Source organism: Glycine soja, chromosome 6 (genome assembly GCF_004193775.1).
Source record: "Glycine soja cultivar W05 chromosome 6, ASM419377v2, whole genome shotgun sequence".
Lineage (NCBI taxonomy): Eukaryota > Viridiplantae > Streptophyta > Magnoliopsida > Fabales > Fabaceae > Glycine > Glycine soja.
The window spans coordinates 9,364,754-9,387,389 of record NC_041007.1 but is presented as its reverse complement, the minus strand read 5'-3'; the positions used below and the strand labels follow the sequence as shown (position 1 = coordinate 9,387,389).

At 32.4% G+C, this 22,636-nt stretch overlaps 1 protein-coding gene and 1 pseudogene across 1 annotated transcript; both read right to left on the bottom strand.

Moving 5' to 3' along the window:
- Positions 1–141: 141 nt before the first annotated feature.
- On the bottom strand, positions 142–6,741 carry LOC114414310 (annotated as a pseudogene).
- Positions 6,286–12,613, bottom strand: LOC114415424 (nitrate regulatory gene2 protein-like). The gene is made up of 4 exons (XM_028380097.1): positions 10,900–12,613; positions 9,291–9,499; positions 8,647–8,870; positions 6,286–7,751 (listed from the first exon to the last, which is right to left on the bottom strand). The coding sequence occupies exons 1-4, from the start codon at positions 12,197–12,199 to the stop codon at positions 6,956–6,958; spliced, it is 2,529 nt and encodes an 842-aa protein (XP_028235898.1). The 5' UTR covers positions 12,200–12,613; the 3' UTR covers positions 6,286–6,955.
- Between the last annotated feature and the right edge of the window lie 10,023 nt (positions 12,614–22,636).

The following is a 22,636-nucleotide window of genomic DNA, read 5'->3' as shown; positions in this document are numbered from 1 at the left end:
CAAACAAAGAATTTAAAATGGAATAAATTTAAATTGATTTATCCAAACAAAGCATTTAAAAAATGAAGGAAATTAAAATTAAAGCAATTCAAATTCTAGACATTTTAAATTCTTTGAAATTTTGAAATTTCTAATCCAAACGCAAACAAGGTTAAGGTTTTTGTGTTAGCAGTTATATTATTCTAACTTGGAATGATAAATGTGATGTGATGTGTAAGGGAATTAATTTGTGTATAATTACTGCCTCAGAAGAACATGTTTCTTGAAGGAAATAGAGGCATAGTTATATGACCATCGATAGTTTAATTTTGTACGCAAACATAAATATAATACACAACTTTCTCATCAATATTTTAAGACCTTTTATAGTAAAATCATATTACAAAAACTTTTGGTCCTAGACATGTAGTAAAATCATATCTATCAGCTTCATGCAAAGGTTGATATTTCAAAAAATCGAGACTTATTCATTATCTATTCATCTAAATTGGACTGTAATTTCAAGGTTATTTCACACGCAAAGAACATTAGAAACATGATATTTTTTTATTAAAGCACAATGAGTGCCAAAATCTATCTTATAATCCATGGAATAAAACCAAAATAGAAAAAAGTAATAAAGTATACCATTCTTCCCAGAGTTGAAAACTATGTCCTGGAGACTGTCCCCAACTACCACTTTAACAGGTTCATTGTTGGCTTCAGGAATAGGTTCAGACTTAAAATATGGGGCAATATTTCCTTCCTGAAATATTCAGAAAGAAAATGATAAACTTTATAATTTTTAAGACAAATAACTGCCACAATAGTTTAAAATTAGTTCACTACAAGATAAAATCAGGCAAAAGCAAAAACTACTAAGAGAAATAAGAATTACCTTGTATGCCTTCAACCAAGTTGACATGTGATCAGGTTCCAAATTGGGTTTAAGAAATTTCTTCCCATCATTACGTGTTACCGTAATTAGAGGTACTTGGTCTTCCTTCACTCCAAAATACTGTCAAGACAAACCATACACTTGTCAAATATTGATATTAAGCAGAGAATAACTACAGACGGTAACCACTTGAGTTTTTTAATTTAACATATCTTGATTTAACACACACTAAACTACAGAATGTTTAACATATTTTGATACAAACCTGGAAAGAACCTTTAGTAGACTTAACATCTCTAACCAGAAAGCTTAAACCCTGTTGTCTATATTGCTCAGCAGTTTCTCGGTATTTTGATTTGAAAGATTCAGCACCTTCAGCAGTGAAGTTGATAAACAATATTACCAACCAAAATCAATACTTTAATTTAGGTTTCTTGAACACAGGATATGATGCGGAGAAAACCTGGGAATTTTTTTGTGGAATGGTCAAGGAAGAAGGCCTTCAAAGCCTATTATGTTATTGAAGCAAAAATGCGTTAGACAATTAGACAATGGGAAAGAAACCAAAGTTTTACCCCCCCAAAAAAACATTAGACAATCTTTTTGGGGTTAAAAATGAATTTTTGAAGTCCATGCCATAGTAGCATCGCTGTAGCACGCAAAAAGCCGCTACAGGGACCACAATAGTTCAATATTGAAAGAACAAAATTGACTTAGAATAGCTTATTACCTTTGAATTGGGACTGCTGAAGAATTAGGCAATAAAAGGGTGATTTCTCAGATCATTGTTAAACAGTCACAACAGGGACACTAGATTCTTCAACAAAATTCCCTAGAGCTTCAACATGGAAATCCTACAAGCATGAGACAGTTGCACACAAACAAAATAAGATTGAAAAACACAAAATAAGATTGAACAATCAATTAACAGAAATCAACACTAGCTGGAAATCAACAAAAAATTCGTCAAATGGATTAAATAACCTAACTATGGGCCCAGTGACTGATGATTCTCCTCTTGGAAGATGTTTGGCATTCATAGTGTGACCCAAGTCATAGTCAGCACGCAACTTCTCTGCAGTAAAGTTGTCAAACTCCTCCCCAGAAAATTTGGAAACACTACAACCTGAACACAAAGGAAAATATTATCATTGACCAATGTGACTTAAATAAAGCAAAAATGAAATGACTGGTCACTTACAATAGCAGCTTCATTTTCACCAACTAAGGCAGTAGCATCATCAACAGATTTAATTTCAGTCGAGGACCACTTTGTTTCTTCAAATAGTCAACGATGCCGTCTGCTTCCTGGGGACCTTTGTATTCTTGAACATTCTTTCCCCCATTTCTCAGAATCTTAATTCTTGGGTACCCCTAACTTCAAATTCTGATGCAAGGTCTTTGTTCTTCTCGTCATCGCATCAACTTTAGCCAATACAATGGGAGGATCATGACTACTCAAGATAGAAGCAACTTTCTTATACTGCAGAAACAAGGATGCTAGAAAAATCAGCATTTGCATAATTTTACTAGGTGAACTCAAAGGAAACACCAAAATAAAAGGTGAACAAAATGACCTCCGGAGCAAGCTTCTTACAGTGGCCACACCTAGAAAGGAAAACAAAATCATATGGAAACCACAATGCACTAATATTGATACCAATCGTCTCAATGATTTAAAATGCAAATCCTGCAGTAGTGTTGAAATGAATGCACCAATAGAACATTAAAATTACACAAAAATCATAGTAAAATGTGAACATTAGTACATACACAAAATTCTAATGAAGTTAGCAAAAGTAAGATCTACAACAAAGTGAAAGCAAATGGAACAGATTAGGACTTGTATCAGAGAGGCGTAATGACACTTCTTACATAGTGCAATGGCAGACTTGTTATCACAATATATTTTTGTGGGATTATTTTGCTTACGATGCATCACTTCTAGAATTTTTGTCAGCCATATCACCTGTGTAGAAGAATTGGTTGATGCTATATTTTGCTTCAACTGTGCATAGTGCAATAATTAGTTGTTTCTTCGAAAACAAATAGCCAGATAAATTGTGTACCCTGACATTTTTTTTTCTTGTTTTATATCTCCTGTATAATCACTATCCATATACCCAACAAGCTTCAATCATATTTATTAGCGTAAAAAATTCCTTCGGTCATAAAACTTTGATCAAAACGATTCCAAATACTAGTCTAGTTGCAATACTTCCCACCAAACATTTGTAATAAGTTAAATCTACCCTTTTTTCCACCATTTTCTCTTGTCAACTTCTACTTCTCTTTAACTGTGTGTAAATTGGCTTCGATTTCTCAATCTTGAATTGCTTCAAAATGTCAGCTGCATATTTCTTCTGACAAAAATCTCTTGATTTTGCTGAACTAATTCAGTGTCAAGAAAATAAGACATCAAGTCCAAATCTATCATCTCAGAAACAACTTACAGCCTTCTGCCATCATTTGTCAATTATTGTTGGAGAAAATTATATAATCAACATAGAGGCATACAATAAAAATATCTATATAATTTACATATTAATCCATTATCTATCATTATCAATATCTTATGTAATAAAACACTAAAAATAATAAAATCCTATAGTATATAAAAAAAAAGGTAAAAAATATATATATAAAATCCTACTTTATGAGTGAAAGAAGAGAATATTTATATATATATAAGGACTCACCACTCTTTCGGTTGGAGTCGATTAACATCTTACTCCAAAATAATACTCTCTCTATTACAGGGGTGTTAGCGGGCCCGTTCGAGTTGGTTTTGGTCAAATTTAAGACTCAACGCAATCAAATTTGATCGATTTGATTTGATTTTCACAATTTTTTTTTGAAATCCAACTCAACCCATTCATGAACGGTTTGATTCGATTCGAACCAACGAATTACCCATTTAAATTTGATTTTTCTTTTAGAATTACTATTTTATATTATGATTCATCCAAATATCTAATACAATTAATACAATATTATCAAATTTCTGAAAGTAGTAAAATTGATTCATTTAATACCATCAACTTAATATTCTAAAATAGATTAATACAAATTAAAATAAAATATTCTTCAACAAGATCTACTATAATAGTCTAAATTATATAATTATTTCTTACAAATTAATTTCTTGCAATAAATTTTGTAACAACCAGATTTGCTAAAACCAAATTTGCTAAAACAAATGAACAAAATATTATTCATTAATATTGTAAACATGAAAGAAAAAATAAATATGAAAAAAGTGAAACAAATAACAATGCACCTGAAAGTAATACTTTAAGAAATTTCTACAGTAGTCTCAACACTTGGAGTCCTAAAATTAACAATATATTTAAAGTGAACACTCATACTCTTAGTGTCTAATTATAAGACTCTTTCAATTAATTTACATCTCTTATCATTTTTCTCTATTCACTTACTTATTTTTTATTAATAGTTGGTTAAAGGATAATTAAGTAAGATTATATAAGAAAAAAATAATACATCTAAAAATTAGAGAAGTATCTTGTAAAAAAGGAAAAATAAATTTTAAAAAATATCTTATAATTAACAACAGATAAGACATAAAAACCTTCCTTTTATTTGTTTCATACTTTCATTCACTTTATTACCGTCAAATTACAGTAATTTAAGATTTAATTTAACAAATTTAAAATAGAAACAAATTTCTCTCTCCTATCCCTCATTAATCATGTATTCTTTTCCACTGCACACGATAACACTCCATAGAAATTTCCAGCAATGGATGATTTTCTTCTAAAGAAAATGATTGAAAAATTTTAGTCACAAGGTGACAATTGAAGATGAGTGATTTACTTCTATTAATAAAATAAAATAATCACAATTTCAACACAAAATCAATTGTTGGATTTGATGATTCAAGTTTCCAATTTATTTATGGCTTCTACAATGTTCAGGGGTGCATTCTTCTTTCTTTCATCTTTTTCCATAGAACGTGCAGAATATTAACAATAAAACTTGAAGGTTCTTTCTTTCATCTTTTTCTCTATCACCTTGTGAATATATATATATATATATATATATATATATATATATATATATATATATATATATATATATATATATATATATATATATATTCAGTCAGGCTGCCACATGCATAGTTTTTATATTGGTAGAGTAGAAGAAAATAAAATGAAAAATAAACTACTTCAATTAAAATAGTGTGATAGAGAATCCACTGAAATTTTTGAAAATTTTCTTTCCTTTTGTTTTTGACGAATTATTTTTTCTTTCCTATTCCTTGGTTTTTCCTCTACCAAAATGACTATTAAGCTCACTTGACACTAATTTGAAATCAGAGAGGCATGATAAGTTAATAACAGTTCTGCACACACTTGGAAGAGTTTATGCCTATCAAATTCTCAAAACTGATTCAAAACACACAGTGCATGTAATCATGACTCATGCACAACCTTTTTGTAGGTGAAGTGGTTATATATATATATATATATATATATATATATATATATATATATATATATATATTCCTCTGGGCGATGCAGCTAGGCGGTGCTGCTGATTTTTCTTGTTTCGTTTTGATCAAATCAAAAGCATTTCAAGTTTCAACGGTCAAACTTGTCAACACTCTAAATATATTATACTTATTTGCTTAAACACTGACAAAGTAAACAACATTAATCGAAACAAACGAGAATGGAAACATACCTTGGTGCATAGAACTCGACGACGATGAGACTGTACGTGCTTACAGTGTCGGAGAAGTTTGAGTGATCTAACGTGAGAACATCAGCCGAATACTAAGGGGAGTTAAATCGTAATTCTACTCACCACCATCGTTGCTCTGTCGAAGAAACTTTTGGACTTCTTAGACTGACATTGACTAGGGTCAAGGGGTGTTTTTGTAGGAGAAGCAACAGAATGCTGATGTACGAAATTGTTTCTAAATAATTTCAAATTTTGGTTTTGGCTCCATTAGATACAGCCAATCCACTATTCCCACGTTGGCACTCTTCCTTACGTGGCTGTATCTAATTCCACAATTCTTGTCACATCCACGTTTTTCTACCTTTTCTACATTTTTTTTATTTTGGATAATTTTGGCTTTAGTATTTCTTTGCTTTTCCTGCATATGAAATATATATTTAGGAGTTTAAAATAGGATGATAATCATCAACATTCAGATGAAGACAGATGTCATATCATCCACAGATATATGAAAAAACTCTTCGCATGTGAACTCTACTCGTGTGTATGAAAATAATGAAAAGAAGGGTAAATGAAAATAATGAAGAACAAATTTAGATTATGTATGGAATTAGGTGAGAAGGGTAGTATACTAGTATTTGATTTGAAAGAAAAAAAATAGAAAGAGAAAAACGATTACAATATGTAAACATCGATCTTGATGAGAGAAAATAGGATCAAATCAATTGTTATACGTTTTTTTAGCAATTTAAAATTAACACTAACAACTCAAATCACTAGAAAAAAAACTATCGGTGTCAAAAATACATTATCAGAAGATGACTTCTTGAGGCTTAAATGGGTGGATCAGCCATTTAGCTTCAATGGAGTCGAACAGAATCAGGACATCCGCGAAGAGCAAAGAATCAAAACTGCAAGAAATAAAACATTTTAAATTCACCAGATCATTCTTGAAACTTCTACAAAATTTCCTTGCTTCCTCTTGATAAGATCCCACTCCTTTTCTAGGCATATGCAACATATACAATCCACCTACAAGTTACAACCAATCAACCAATAAATGATTTTTTTGTTTTTTTGTTTTTGTCTGTACAATTTTCCCCTAACTATAGATTGGATGTTACCGGAGCTGAATTCACGATGACCACTCCTGACATTTTAGGCGCCCAAACCTTTCATCGCTGAAACATGTTCCGAGCAAACCTCTATAGGGTAATTCAAGAGGTGCTTTCGTATATAATAACACTAACTCTAGCTGCAAAACTGGTGGGTTAGTTCTAAATCTTCCATGTAATCTCTAGACTCCCCCAATTAATCCACACTAGTAAATGCAATCACATGATCTCAAAAGAAACCAAATAGCTGGAATATCTACTTGTCCCCGGCACTTTGAAGCCTGACTTGTTCATGAGCTTTCACCACCTCTGAAGTGAAACTCTCTAATGTCTTGAAAATGGGAATCAAACCAGCTTGTAAACTATTATTAGCTGCATCACGAACAAGTTTGATGGCTTCTTTATGCCTGACCCTCTCTTCATGCAATTTCTTCTTCATAGAATCTAAATCCACTTTAAGATCATCTAGTGGTGAAACACCACTATCAGAAGCAAGCTTTGACAATGCAATCTTTCCCAAAACTTTATCATGGTCATGTTCTGAGCCTCCCATTTCTGTGTGCAAAGTTCTAAGCTGTTTCTCAAAGTCCTTTCTAAGATACTCTGCTTTGATTCTCTGGCGTTGCGCTTCATCTTGCTTTTCCCATAACTCATGTAGTTTTAGAGCAAATTCATGCATGGCCTCTGCCACCCCAGTTTCTGATATTCTACTCATTGCATGATTCCAATCATTGCAAATTATAAAAACTGGTGGGGCATCAAGCTGACTTGGAGAGAAAGGGGCAATACCATCAGCTGTTTCTTCAGCTTCATTAGGAAGGCACCTTATGAGCCACTCATTCAAATTCTTGACATAAGATTTTTGAGTCTTAACCCAATGGTTGAACTGACTGCACCAATTCAAAAGCTCCTTTTCAAGTTCTACAATGGCCTTCAAACCTTCATCTCCTTGCAGACCCACGTTAATCTTAAGAGACTGACTTTTACTCTCCATGATAGCTTGGAACTGTTTCTGGTGGCATTTGAGCATGAATTTCCACATTCTTATGAATCTGCTGACAAATAGGCTATTCATCAAATCAATAGCTCCATAACTTATAACTCAAGAAAAACAATTCAACTGTGTTGGAGAAATAATAGATTTAGCCATTTCAAAATCAAATGGGATAATACTAATAATGATGATGTAAATTCAAGCAAAAAAAAACAAACCAATGATGATGTAAACATATCTTCAACCACTAACCACTGATGAGAGATAATCACTGAAGTCTATTTCTCATCAACCACTCGAAGACATAATTTAATTTGACTTAGTGTCACCCCTCTATACATCTTAAGACAAGATCCTCAATAGAATGCCTGATTTGGCACATTGCCACCATCAATTCTTGGCCTTGTGCTTCCAGGGGCTCTGATATAAGCATTAATAATGACAGCAAGGTTCTTAAATCACAAACTCAAACATTCCATAAGGGATTTCTCATTCTTAGATAAACGGAGGAGTTGCATTGAGCCAATAAAACTGTGGGGAACAAAACTGTTAATTGAAGCATCTAAGGAGGAGAACAGCAGGGTTTTACTCAATTAATTTTGTACAAAAAAAGAAAACAATTATAACAGTTGGATCATTAACTATCATCAAGATTTTCCTCAAAAAAAACTGTCATCCAGATTCACAAAGAGAGACATTAAATCATGGCCAACAATGATGTGAAACTTCAAAAAACAGCTCTTGTGTGTTCAAAAACATTAATACTTCATTACTTATTTTAGTCTAATCTTTATAAAGGAAGAAGAGAAACCAAACAAATTTCCCCTTTGAAATAATAAAAAAAAGCTTTTTGGCAGTATTTTCTTATAAAAGTTTAAAAATTTTGTGACCAGAAATTAATAAGCAATGACAAACAAATATCAGCATAGTGAATAAGTGAAGCAATTTGATACCCGTTAATCAATGCTGCAAGTTGAGGCTGCAATTCATTATCCCTCAATTTATGTATTCTTCCCATTATAGTTTCAGCAGTTCTGATGCAAATATTGATTTTTGTTTGCAGCTTCCTTATTGATGCCCTAGTAGCATCAATTTTACTAGATTCAGCTCCTAGATTATCCAATGTTTTCAGTCTCTTGAACTTTTTCTCATAAATAGCTCGTAACCTCTCTTCATCCTGAGAGCAGGGCAAAAACATGAACATATAAGCACAATTCGAAATTAACACAAAGTATGATATTATCTAAAGTTACTTATCAATGGAAGTAAGTGATATAATCTACAATTTATTGATTGATACAAGTAATGTATCATAGAAAATGATGCTGAATATGCAGTACATATTTGACATAAAAAATACATGTTATTGAGTAATGAAGTTTCAATTTATATCCTCTCCTCTCCAACAACATGAAGGTATGAAAGGGAAACTATATCGTAAGGAAATTTAGAAGTCTTTGTCCTCAACAAGTAGGTCATACAAAAAATAATTAAGATGGATACGAAACTATGAATAGCTCCAACCATTTCTAATTTTATGATTCATTTCAGTTTAAAGAATCTAAAATCGAGTAATTTAAAACAATCATATTAATACCTTAACTTCCTTATACAATTTCTTCTCCCATGCATAAAGTTTCTCCAATGTGGATGAAAGGTTTTCTGGATTTGTCTTGAAGTCTTTCCCAGGTTCCCCACCACAGTATGCTTGCGCCAATTTTATTTCCCTAGAAGAAAATTGTATAGATACAAGATCTGAAGGTAGCCTGGAAGGTGCTAACATCTGCAGGATTCTGGAAAAGATAACTGCATAACACACATAACAAGACATTTAGTTGATCAATGATTCAAACTCATCGCAAATGATTGTATGGAGAATAAAATATACAAAAAAAAATAACAATAAAGCCCCACAAATGCACACATGTATGCAGTAGAAAATTCATCAGAAGGACTCAATTTAGACATTTAAATCAAACTGCACCTGCATTTTCTTGAGGCACAAGACTGGGGGGCGGAGTATGGAAATATAAAACTAAAGGGGGGTGCATAATGAAATATATATTCCCCTTAATTATTCAACTTGGTTGACAATTGATCACACAAACTGGTACTGCCTGCAGCCTGTCTACTCTATACCGACTAAATTATTTGTTTTAGGTGAGCAGACAAAACGTGAATAGTACAGAAGAAATGAGTAATTCTCTATAAAGGGAGTAAAACCACAAAACACATCTTATCAATAATTTAATATAATTGATAACACTCGGCATAGGAAATATTTTGCCTGTGGAACTCAGGCGTGCCAAATCAACACAAGCCTATTGCAGAAAGTGGTAAAGAATACTGTTTTACAATAAACCTGCTTCATTTAATGAATTAATTAGCTTCTAGCCTTTTTCTGAATGCTATCTAATTTTGTTGAGATTATGTTGGTTTACATGCATAGAATGGTCATCAAATGGTATAACTAATGTTCATTCTAGCAAGTTATAAGCATGCTACCAAAGCCAAAAGAACAAACAAATAAATTGAAGGAAAAAACAACAGAAGACAACTCAAGCTATGTTTCGATCAAAGTTGGAAAAGCATTATGCAAATTCCAATGCACAAAATAAAGAAGAAAGAAAATGTTACTTTGAGAATAAAAATACTTTTGAGCTCTCTCAACTAAAACACAAACATGCACTCAGCTGGTAAACAGGCTGGGGTGTTTCGGACACTTGGTCCTTACTTCCAAGTATCCGTGAACGATGCACCTAATATTTTCTTACTTCCTTAACAAAATAAGACCCCCTTCCCTTCCCCTGTTGAGGGAAAACAAGGATGAAAAAGAAAACATACATTATACATACTACAGTGTTCCTCAACAGTGTGGAGTACTCCTTGGAGTTGAGCTCATCTCAGCTATTTTCTGAATAGAAATTATTATTAATACTCACAAGGCAAAACATAGAGAGACTAAATCTAATCAGCAAACAAAACAGCCAAAGTCCCAAAAGGAGCAAATCAGCCAATCTACATCACCTTCGCTACCTCAACAGGTTCAGCAAAAGGATCAAACAAGCCAAATACCAACACTCACATCACCAGCCACAAGCTCAAGTCCCCCCCTCCCCCACATACACACACACAAACAAAAACAACTCCATCCGTAACTTATAATTCTAACATTTCACAGAAGAAGACAGAACATTCATTCATACCTCTAAGTGCAGCAACCCTAGATCTATAAGGCCGTTTGCAAACCTCGAGCAACAACGCAACCTCTTTCCCGAAATTCGACGCCGTCACAAACTCACCCTGAATCTCCTCAACAACCTCGCGGAGATCCCTTGTGCCATGTGCGGACAAAGTGGTGGCGCTGCTCAAAACGGAAGAGTCACCGTCCACCGTCGTAACGGTCGCTTCGTCAATCTCGAAACTAACCCCTTTCTTCGCACCGCGCTCTTCGGAAGCAACAGTGTCGGGGCTGCTGTTGATCTCTTTCTCGACGGAGCCGTTATCGCTGCCGTCGTGAAACCTCACCGTCTTGGAGCTCCCCTCGCTGCTACTCACCTGCTGCAACGGCACCGTTTTGGTATTCGAAGGGCCCTCCCCGAAATCCCTAACTCCAACACCAAAACCCTTCTCCTCTCCCATCTTTTTCTTCTCCTTCTTCAACGGAACAAACTCCTTCTCTTTCTCTTTCATCGTTTCGTGTTCCGTTTCGTCCTCTAACTCCGGAATCCCTTCCCTCTCCCTCACTTCCTTCGAATCGGGGCTGCTCGCACTCGACCCGAGCCGAGGCGGGTAACCCGGGTAACCATTGTCGAAGTTATCGAAAAAGTTGAGGAAGTCCCAGGTGGAGACGCGAGGAGGAGACGGCGGTGCCGGAGGAGGACGCGGCGGAGAAGATGACGGTCCAGGTTGAGGGTAATACGGGTAATTCCCACCGGGAAACCCGTAGAAACCGGTGTTGCCGTAGCCGTAAGAAGGATCAGGCCATTGTCCAATAGTTGCCACGTGTCTTTCGGGCTCTTCGTAGACCATGGGTTTTCCATTAGGGACAGACCTCTTCATGTAGTGAGCGTAATGGTAATTTTCATAGTATCCGTATGGAGGCGGGTCCGGTTCTGGAGAATCGTGAATGTGAGGCGAAGAAGAATGAGAATGAGAAGGTGAAGGAGAACTTAATTCGGATCCAGAGGATAAGGGTAAGTGAGAACCGTCGGGGGAATCGGCGTGAGAAATAGAAGGGGAAGAGGATGAGAGTTTGTTATTGTTGATGCTTTTGGTTTCCGAGGGTAATGTGAGAACCGGAGAGGAGGAACCGGTGGTGGTGGTGAGGTCTTGTTCGGCGAACTTGTGAAGGGCGTGGCCGATTTCACTCAGCGAATGGAAATACGCCACGTGTGCAGCGGCGAGAGCGTAGCGTTGCTCTGATGCGGCTTTGAGGAACGCCTTTCGCTCTCTGCACAGAACCACCGCGGGGAAGTCCTCCACCTTGGACCCGCTGCAGCCCATGTCAGTGGCCCGATATCAGAGAATGAGGGGTGGGTGTCCACGACGGAGAAGAACATGCTTCAGCGTCGCATAATGAAGAAGAAGAAGCTTTGAATATATATCTCTATCATTTAATTAGTGTTCTGGTCTGCATTTATTGATTGAGGGAAGCGCGTGAGAGTGAGTGAAGTGAAGGGTGAGGAGTCAGTGTACATGGAAGGGGAGGGAGACTGAGACTGAAACTGAAACAGCGAAGATTCGAGAGAGATTTATAATTATTAAATTAAGGAGAAACTGGTATTGAGATTTGTGATGTTGGGGATCTGTATTTTGTAGTTTGAGACAAAAATTGATAGTCAGGATTTAAAGTAGAGGAGAAAGGGGAGACCCGCCATTGCCAAATGCCAACGGATCCCTATACTACCATCTCATGCTCTTTCTTTCTCTTTTTATTTATTACTTGTATTTAATATTTATTATTTATACTAGCCAAAACAGACGCGTCACCGCCTGTGTCCGCATTTTTTAATTCACTATTGTGTTTTGACATGCTAAAATTAGTATCTTTTTATAATTTATTTATTATGTATTAATTTTATTATTTCTTTATTGTGTCTATGAGTTTTAAATTTACATTTTATAATTTATAAAACTAATTTTATTCTTATTTTGGATTTCTAATAGGTTATCAATTATTTAGTTTCAATGTTAATAAATATGTCAATAGATATTAGATAAAATATATAAATATAATTTAAAGTTTAAAAAAATTAAAAATTTATCTTCAAAAAAGAAATAAAAGCACCTATAAATTCTTGTCTTTGACTTATATTTATTTCTCCATAGAATTTGAATAAGAAAAATAAAATAGTATTTTAACAATTGATTATTTTGGGAGGAAACAATGAAAATTAAAAAAAAATCTGCTATGATAGGGAATATTAAAAATAAAATTTAACATTTTTTTTATGATTAAATAGGTTAAAACTTGTTGTTGATTAATGATTGATATTTGAATACTAATTTAAATCATGTAATGAAATCATAATAATAATAAAATAATTATGATATAACATTGAGATAATATACATGATAGAATTTAAGATATTTATACTAATTTTCAGGCGTTGTTAATTGTTTTCTCAGTGTAACTGCCAAGACTTCATCAAATATTTGATTTCCTATATATATTTGTTAAAGTTTTTGTCCCTCAACATAAAATGTGAAGTGCCAACACTCTCCCATGTTATTTGTTGGTATTGGTATTCACCTATTGGGTTACCACCATTTACTGTTCATATGCATGCAAGAATTGCTAACACTCTCCCATGCTATCTGTTGGTATTGGTATTGGTATTCACCTATTGGCTTACCCCCATTTATTGTCTCTATGCATGCAAGAATTTTTCTTACAATTAATAATTTTAAACTCAGTTTTAAATTTTTTATCACTAAATCTGTTTTACTTTTAAAATCCAGCTAATGTTATTGTTATTTTAAAAAAAGATAAACACATCAAATTGTGAATCGGTTTTATGTTATTTTATATACTTATTTTTTTTAATGAAATTCTATTGTTATTTTTAAAAAAAAAATTAAAGTATAAAAAAAAAACATGCCGACAACTCACTGTTGTTTTGAAAATTGACTGTTTTATTTTATTTTTAAAATTTAAAAATATTATTATTTAAAAACTTAATTTTTTTAATTTTAAAATTTGAACTCACTGCTCTTTTATTATAACTGTCCAGTTTTCTTGTTTTTAAGATAATTATTTTTAAACTTTTTGTTTAATTTCTCTTTATTCATCTAAAGATATGAATTGTGAAGTCATCGTTGATGGAGTTTGTTGGTTAGATTTTCGGCAAATTTGGTGAGGGATTGGAGGTTGCAGCAGAGGATGTGTCGACGAAGATGCGCATGTCCTCAGTGTGTTGCCGGCTGGGACGTCGATGATGTCAGACTCGACGACGACGGTGCCCACAGCGGAGCGGGGGTGGAGGTTGGTGACAGAGCGGTAGTTGGAGTGGCGATGGTCACCGCCAACCATGCTGAAACCGAAGATGTGGCGCTCGTCGTCGAGGACATGCGAAGGTCACGTGGACCTCGCGGAAGGTCCCGACATTGTCGTCGCCGAGGATGACGTGGCAGCTCTTGACGAAGTACTTATAGCTTTGTAGGTTGTCGAAGCGCCGCACGACGGACCACACTGTGGAGGCCGGGGCGTTGATCTCTTGCACCACGGCGGGGCACCATTGGTGTGAGGACACGACGTGGATGTGGTGGCGAGCTACCGCGTGTCGAAATAATCGTGGAAGGTAACAGTTCTTTGTTTCATAATGAAACTGTGAATTTGTTGGATGAAACTATAAATGAATGAATGGTTTTGCTATGTTTTGAGAGAAAGAGAGAGAAGTTAAGTGAAGTTGGAGAGATTAGAACTACAGAACATATTTTAAATTTTTAATTACTTTTGCAGTTATTAGATTATTATTGTTTAAAATTTTAAAATATAAAATTATCTAATAAAAGTGGAGACAAAAAAATAATTATCCAATTAAGTATTTTCTTTATTTATTGATATGGATTTAATGTTCCATTTGGATGCTTTTACGGTCGCAGAGTAGCAGTAACTTCAACGAGCCTGCTTGCAGATTTATTCCACGTGTTCATTACCCATGGCATGCAACTTTGACGTCAATATTCTGCCAAGAGGTGGGGTCCCATTAACATTTTCCAATGCTTCTGGTTAGGTTGAGTCAAATTTAACTAACCTCGCTATTCAAGCTTATAAAACATTTGTGACTTAATTGGATTTGTGAATTTTTATTGCCAAATTTAAACTAAATCATCTCAATTATAAACGAGTTGATTCATTTGAAACTGAAAATTTAAAAATTATTTTTATTTTTTAAAACAATAATTTATTTTTATGCAAAATATTATAAATATATAATGACTCAATATCATTAAAAAAGACCAATTTTTATAACATTTGATTAATAGAATAACTCAATGTTATTAGAATATTTTAATTTAGATAAAAACAAAATATTATATTAACACTAAAAAATATTAAAAAATTAACAAAAAAATAAAATAAAAAAGCAAGAATGGATTAATTTAATATATTATATTAAAAAACTATAATATTTTCTATTTAATAATTTAATCTATATATAATAAATTTAATTAAATGTTATGGATTAGATTGCATCACAAATTTTAAAAACATAATCGTTATTTGTAATTAATGTCTAAATAAGTCTAATTGAGTTTGATCCAAACTCTCAAACAATCCGATCCACGTTAATTAAGTCCGTTTGATTTCACATTTATGATTTACCCATGAAAGAAAACACTCGTACTTCCACCGAATTTAATTTACTTTAATTTTAATCTATGTTACATATTTTGTTTATTCTCCTGCTAAGATGTTCCTATTAAATTAGATTATATTAGTTGAAACCTCATGCAATTAAATTATTTTTATAAACAAGGTCTGTGATTTGATCTGGCATGGGTGTTAGTAGTATTCGTTTAAACTTTAAAGTGAGATTCATAAGGATTAAAAAAATTCAATTTAACATCATTAAAATTTCTCTTTAATGTTTAAAGTATATCATTATCTCCACAGTTATTTTCGGACTGCGACAACTACTTAACTTGTAATGGAAACGCTCATTAACAATGACAAAAAATGTAGAAATTTATGGACTTCATTCGATACTAAATATACAGTCACGAGGATTCTACTTATTTTTTTTATTTTTTTATCTCTCTATCTTTGAAATGTTGATTTTTCGTTTCAGGAGTTATCTAATTCACTTTTCATCTTTCTATAAATTCCTATCAAAATTGGAGTAACAAAAAATAAATATTTTTAAAATTAGAAGGACAAAAAATAGATAATTTATTTTAAAGAAACTAAAACTGAACTTTGAAAATTTTAAAGAGATCAAAAACATATTTGATCATAAATAAGTTTATCTCATTTAAATAAATAAAAGTTTGAAAATAGTCCATTTATAATTGTTTAGTATTTTAACAGTTTTACAATTTATCATGTATGTGTAAATATTTTTAATTTTAATTATTATAACACCACTTTATCTTCCAAATAACATTTTTATCCTCTAATTAACACAGTTTTAAGCGTTCGTTTGGATTAATAAACTTTATAAAGAAAGAAAAGTACGAACACAAAAATTCAAATCATTCTCACTTTGTTTTGAAATAGGCAAAAAGCAAGGAAGACTAAAAAGGTATGCGTGGGTTCTTCGTAAAAATCTTTGAATCTTCTTATCAAAGATGACCGTTAGACAAAAATACAACAAATAATTATCAAATGCTTATATGGATATCTTATTATCTAGCTTTGTACATACATGTATAAGTTTAAAACAAAAAATTAATGTTACACAAATTACCATATTTAGTTATGTTATTTTAACATCAAATTTATTGGTATAATTAATTTTTATTAATGTATAATTTCTTAACATATTTTAGACAATGAAATTATTGGGATATAAAATAATCATCTTGTAAAAAAAGTTATGTTGGATATAAATTTAAAGTATTTTGTTTGTTACGTCAATGAATACTTTATATCACATAATAACTAATTTATTATGTTAAATTTAATTAAATTATATATTTTATTTGTTAACATGACAAATCATATTAATAAATAATAAAAAATTAAAGTAATACATATCTAATTTCTTTTAAACAAAGTTTTGAATTTCAAACTTATTCATAAAAAAAAGAGTTAATCTCATTATGACATGAATGTTTGTGATTTGAAAAAAAAAATATTCTAGGCTCCAAAAATTAAAAAATTACATTTTTATATATATATATATATAGAGAGAGAGAGAGAGAGAGAGAGAGAGAATAATGAATCCAACATATTTATGTACTTTATAGGGGAATGGATACCGTGATTGTTATCTTTGGGGTTACTTGGTGCCATAGGTAAAACACTGAGCACACAGAGCATTAAAGCACTAACAAGAAATATACATTCAGAAAATTACATATACAAGTTTTTACATAAGATTTCTTATTTGTAGTACAAATTTACAAATAAAATATAACCTCATGATGCACATTTTTAAATTTTTTATTTGAACAGTAGAAATTTGATTTTGCAATCTTAAAACTTGTTTCGTGAAGATTTTTGTATCATTTCTTCTAAATTTTGAATCTTGAAATTTGTTGCCTAAATTTTTTTACATGATTCCTTCTGAATTTCGAGTCTTGAAACTTGTTGCCTTTACATTATTTCAGCACATTTTTTTTTCTTTTAATATAGTTTATTTATTTTGACATTAATTTGTATTTTAAGAAAGAATTTAATATTAAATTATATAACATAATGTAATTATTACATTTTTTATCCATTAAAAAATCAAAATTTTAATTCTTTTTAGATATTATCTTGTAAACATTCTTCACTCAACCGGAATAAATCATTTAGTATTTATTTTTACTAATGATTCATATTCTACTTTTGAGAATGTGTCTAGGTTAACTTTTTATTTTTTATTTTGTCAACGAGAGTATCAACATACTGTAAATGTACAATGTACTAAGCTATCCTCTCACCCAACAGCACCATTGGGTTGGTATGAAAAAAGCTTAATAAAGACTCCAAATTCTTATACAACATCTGAAAAAGAAAAAAATATAAATATAATAAAATTTATGATACAATAAAAAAATATTAATAAAATATCTTTATATCATTACTCATTTGTAATGGTAATCCTTTATAAAAAGGTGAACACTGCTGCTAGCAATCGTCAGCCCTCAATTTGTGTTACTACTCCAATATGATCTATACCTGTACAAAAATGTTGTCTTTTACATATTCTTGAAATAACTTTCAAAAAACTTTTTTTTTCCTTAAATTAACTTCTACCTAAATTACATACTACATGATACATGAGTTAATAGACGAAGACTAACTTGTTTCTCATTGTAGGAAATAATAACTGGGTGTAATATGATCTATTAGATATAATCAACGGTTGAGATAATTAAGAATTACAGTGGGTATGATTACGTCAGAATAAATTAAAAAAAAATACACCAATAAAAAAGTGTCGTTCTCTTCTTCCCCTCGTCTTCTCCGTTTTGACACACCGCCTCGAGGTTCTTTCTCTTCACGGCAACACCGTTGCGACGCCGTACAACCAAACCCCAAAACACAAAATCAAGAACGTACACAAAATCAAAGCTCCATGCCCACAATGGCTTTCAATAAATAGCAAGCAACATGCAAAGATCGTTACGGAATAAAAAAGAGCACAGAGAAGAAAACAAAGGAACAAACACAACAAAAAATCCAATACATATAAAGCTATGAAGATAATGTTCAATTTTTCTCATATTTGAGAAATTGATACAAAAACCAACAACAAAAATTCATGATACAAGTCCTCAATAATCAGATCTGAACCACTACGAAATCAAAGCGGAATACACTGCGAATCACCATTGTAGATCGTCTCCTTCCATCAACGCCACCGTGGGCGCGACCTAAAACATTCCCGCTTCTCCCCGTCGATGTCAACGGCCACCGTGGGCTCCAGATAAGTTTATTTCTCTGGTTTTGAATCTCAAATCTAGTTGTTTGGTTTTCCGTTTTCGATCCACCTCTTTTTTTACCTGCACCACCGGCGACAGCGGTGGTGAAGGAACGGTCGGCGAGAGAGCCGACAGAGAGGGATGAACATTGAGATTGGAGAGTAGGAAGAGGTTGTGACGGTGGTGGCGGCGGCGAGTGAAGGGAGTGGCGGGAACGAGGGGTTCCTCTTGGGCAACGACAAGAACGGTCCTTTAGATGGCGGTGAAGGGTTTTGCGGTGCCGATAGCGTTGGTGGTGTCGGAGAGGGAGGGGTGATTGGAGACTGAAGGGAGAAAAAGGTCCGGTGAAAGAGAAAAAAAAAAAAACTAATACTGGTATTTTTTTTATTTTATTTGGCGTGAACAATTTCACTCCATATTTATTTTAACCGTTAATTATAATCTTAATATATCTAACGACTAGAAATTTCTCATGCGGTGCACTTAAACTAGTCTTTGTTGAGTTAATATAGGATAATTTAGTTTGGCTTAATAAAGTTTTTTACATTTAAAATATAGGTTATTTTTAGATTATTATCTAACATTTATTTTTTTAATCAAGTACTTCAAAAAAATTTATATATGTCGTTAGTCTCATTTTGTTACGTCATCACGTCTTGTCATGAACACCTTAATGTCATATCATAATCGTCTTCTCCTTCTCCATTTTTTCCTTCTCCCCTTCTTTTCCTTTTTCAACATAAATCACCACCGCCGTCATTGACACCACCATGCTCTCCAACTTCTTCTCCCCTTCTTCCTCTTATCCAATAGAAAACAACCTACCCCTTCATTGTTGATAATCTTGTTAATAATTTTGTTGTTGTTGTTATTGTCGATTAAGAGAGAAGATGGATCAATGAGGTGAGTTGTTGTTGAGGTGAGTTGTTTTCTGTTAGTGGCGTGGGGTGCTCCTTTACCTTTTCTTCATGAGCTTCAAAATCCCTCTCGCGTTTAGAGTTGAAAATGGTGTCGATTTTCTTATTGACAAATTGCCCATGCCTATGCTTGAAGAATCACACAACGGTGTCAAAATCAAAGCACCCACAGGGTTAAAGTTGGAGAAATTTTCCACCTTGAGGTTCAATGAGAGCTTCATCGAGGATTCGAAGTTGTACAAGGTGGTGTAGTTTGTGTGGGTTGCTAGGGAGAAACTTTAGGGAAAGTGGAGACCGGAAAAGTGAAGAGTTTCGCAAAAAGTAAGGTAAAAAATGGGGTGGATTTGTGTTCGAATTCAGTGTCAATTGTCGAGGTGGAGTTTCGTGACAAAGGGGTGATAGTGCTATTGTGTGGGCTGATGCTCTGATCACACGTGTCGATGGTGAGGATGTCGAGGTGGGCCCACGTCAAGAGTGACTTAAAGATAACGATGATGAAGAATGGAGGAAAGACAATGATGATTGGTGCAACTCATGATGGAATTGTAAGGGTTGAAGACAGTGGACAAGAAGGAGAAGGGAAAGAAGGTGATGATATTATATTAAAGTGTTAGTGACAAGACACAATGATATGACACTTCAACTATTATGTCATCACGTAATAAAAGATAATTAATGGCGGATAATAAAATAAAACGTAAATTTTTTAAAGTACTCGATTGAAAAAAAAGAATATTAGATAATAATCTATTTTTTAAATATAAAAATCTGAATTAAGTCATTTATTTTTCTACATTAGGCTGGCAAATTGTGCGTGGGTTTTGGTAAGCTGCCAGCATGTACTAACAAAACAACGGATGGTTTTGGTAGGCGGAAGAAAATACCGTTACAATGATTGCTGTCACAGACATCAGCTTCAAGATTATCCCAAATTCCCAATCGCTAGGCTTTGTATTTATCCCTTGAGTGAGACACACGCTATTCAAACAAACCTAAAAAAAGCCTTTTATTTGATGTAATATTTTTATGTAATTAAACAAAGTTCTAGAAACACTCATCATAGTACATAAATTTGATTTTTATTTTAATATATTAATTATATAAAAAAATCATACATAGTACATACATCCTATTATTGATGTAATTAAAATAATTAATATATAATAAAAATATCAATGTAAAAATGAATATTTTTGTAATTTAACTATTAAGATTACTTATATAATTTTTTTACAACAAAGTCTACTGCAATTCGTTCATATTATAAAATGCATCAAGATCTACTGTAATAGTAAAAATTTATGTAATTAACTATTAAGATCACTTATTTGACCTCTTTGCTGACTTTGCATTTATATTTTAGAGAAACCAAATTCTTCAAATTATATTATAAAAAAGAAAATGTGTTTTTAGTTTTTTTTACTTGGCTTTTATATTTAGTATTTAAAGTTTTTACAAGTATGCGTGAATGATAATTTTGTTCCTTAATTTGATAATTACAAGATTAGAAATTAGATGTGGAGTCGTTGTTATGCAAAACTATAAGGACAATAAAATAGCCTCCTCAGATAACTAACCCAACAAATAAAGTCTTTTTTTTTTGTTTTTTTTTTTAATAAAAAAAACCTTTATTGCATACAACGTAGTCACATCAGAGCAAATGACCTACAACTAATCTTTGTGCTAAAATTGAATAGTACTAGAGACTAGTAGCATTTTGTTTTGTTATTTAGGGTTGATATAGAAAGTTTATTTGCTTTGTTAATCTCCAACAAATAGATGATTGGTTGGTTGGGGCCCAAGAGAGATGGCACATCTTATACCCCACCAGCACGTCATTGTTGATGAGGATGGAAGAGGACCCATCCATGCTTGAAGGTAATGTATATGTTATCAGAAAAAAGGTAATGATGTGTATATTTCTGCAGTAATGATTTAGTTGCTAACTTGCTATTGTTTTTTTTATGTCCTAAGCACAGGTTGTCCCTTTTAGTTCTAAGTCGACCTGAACCACATTACACAACCAGACAAGAAAGCCAGGCAATGGACGCCATTTTTTAATGTACTTCTTTAATGAATAAGTCAATTAATTAAGTAATTAACAACAACATGACCCTGCCCAGTGGGATGTCTAATTATACCTAAAAATAGATAATCTATTATGGAGATTACACCTAAAAATAAATAACCTATTATGGAGATTTTCTTCTTCTTTTTCGTGTATGTATAGTATTCCGTGTATATTAAGCCAAAAAAAAAAAAACCAAAGTACTCCGTGTATTGAGTTATTATTGTAATTAAAAACGCGGAACCTTGTTTGCCGTCATTGCATATTTGCATTGACATCGGTAGATATACTAACTAGCTCATTGTGTATTCGTAAATTGAAACAAAAGGACAAGGACAAAAATAGATCGAAAAACATAAATATTCTGTTCTATTTAATTATTTTTTAAAATGTATATTGTTAAATTAGAATTCTTCACTTTTTGATAAATTTTGAAAGTGTATTTTTTTTATCATCATAATATTGATGTAAACTGCAAAATTTACAAACTTTATTTATGACCAATATTCATGGAAGAATCTAATTGATCATTTTTAATGGAGACTTCTGTCTTAATTATGTTTTTTTTTCATCCATTACTCAAAATGACTTGTTGGATTTTAAAAGTGTATTTTGTTAATATTTTTTAGATTAAAAAGTGGAATATGTTAACAATACGATTCATCACCAAAATACCAATTTATGTATTGATTTTAACTTTGATACACTATTAGTATAAAGATTGCTTATAAAAAATAAAAGTATAAATATTTTTACATTGTTAACCAGATAGAAATCATTCTACATATGTTTTTTTTAAATAAATTAGTACACAATTCAACAATTTTATGAAGAAAACATATATTTGGATAATTAATATTACACTATTAGTACTGC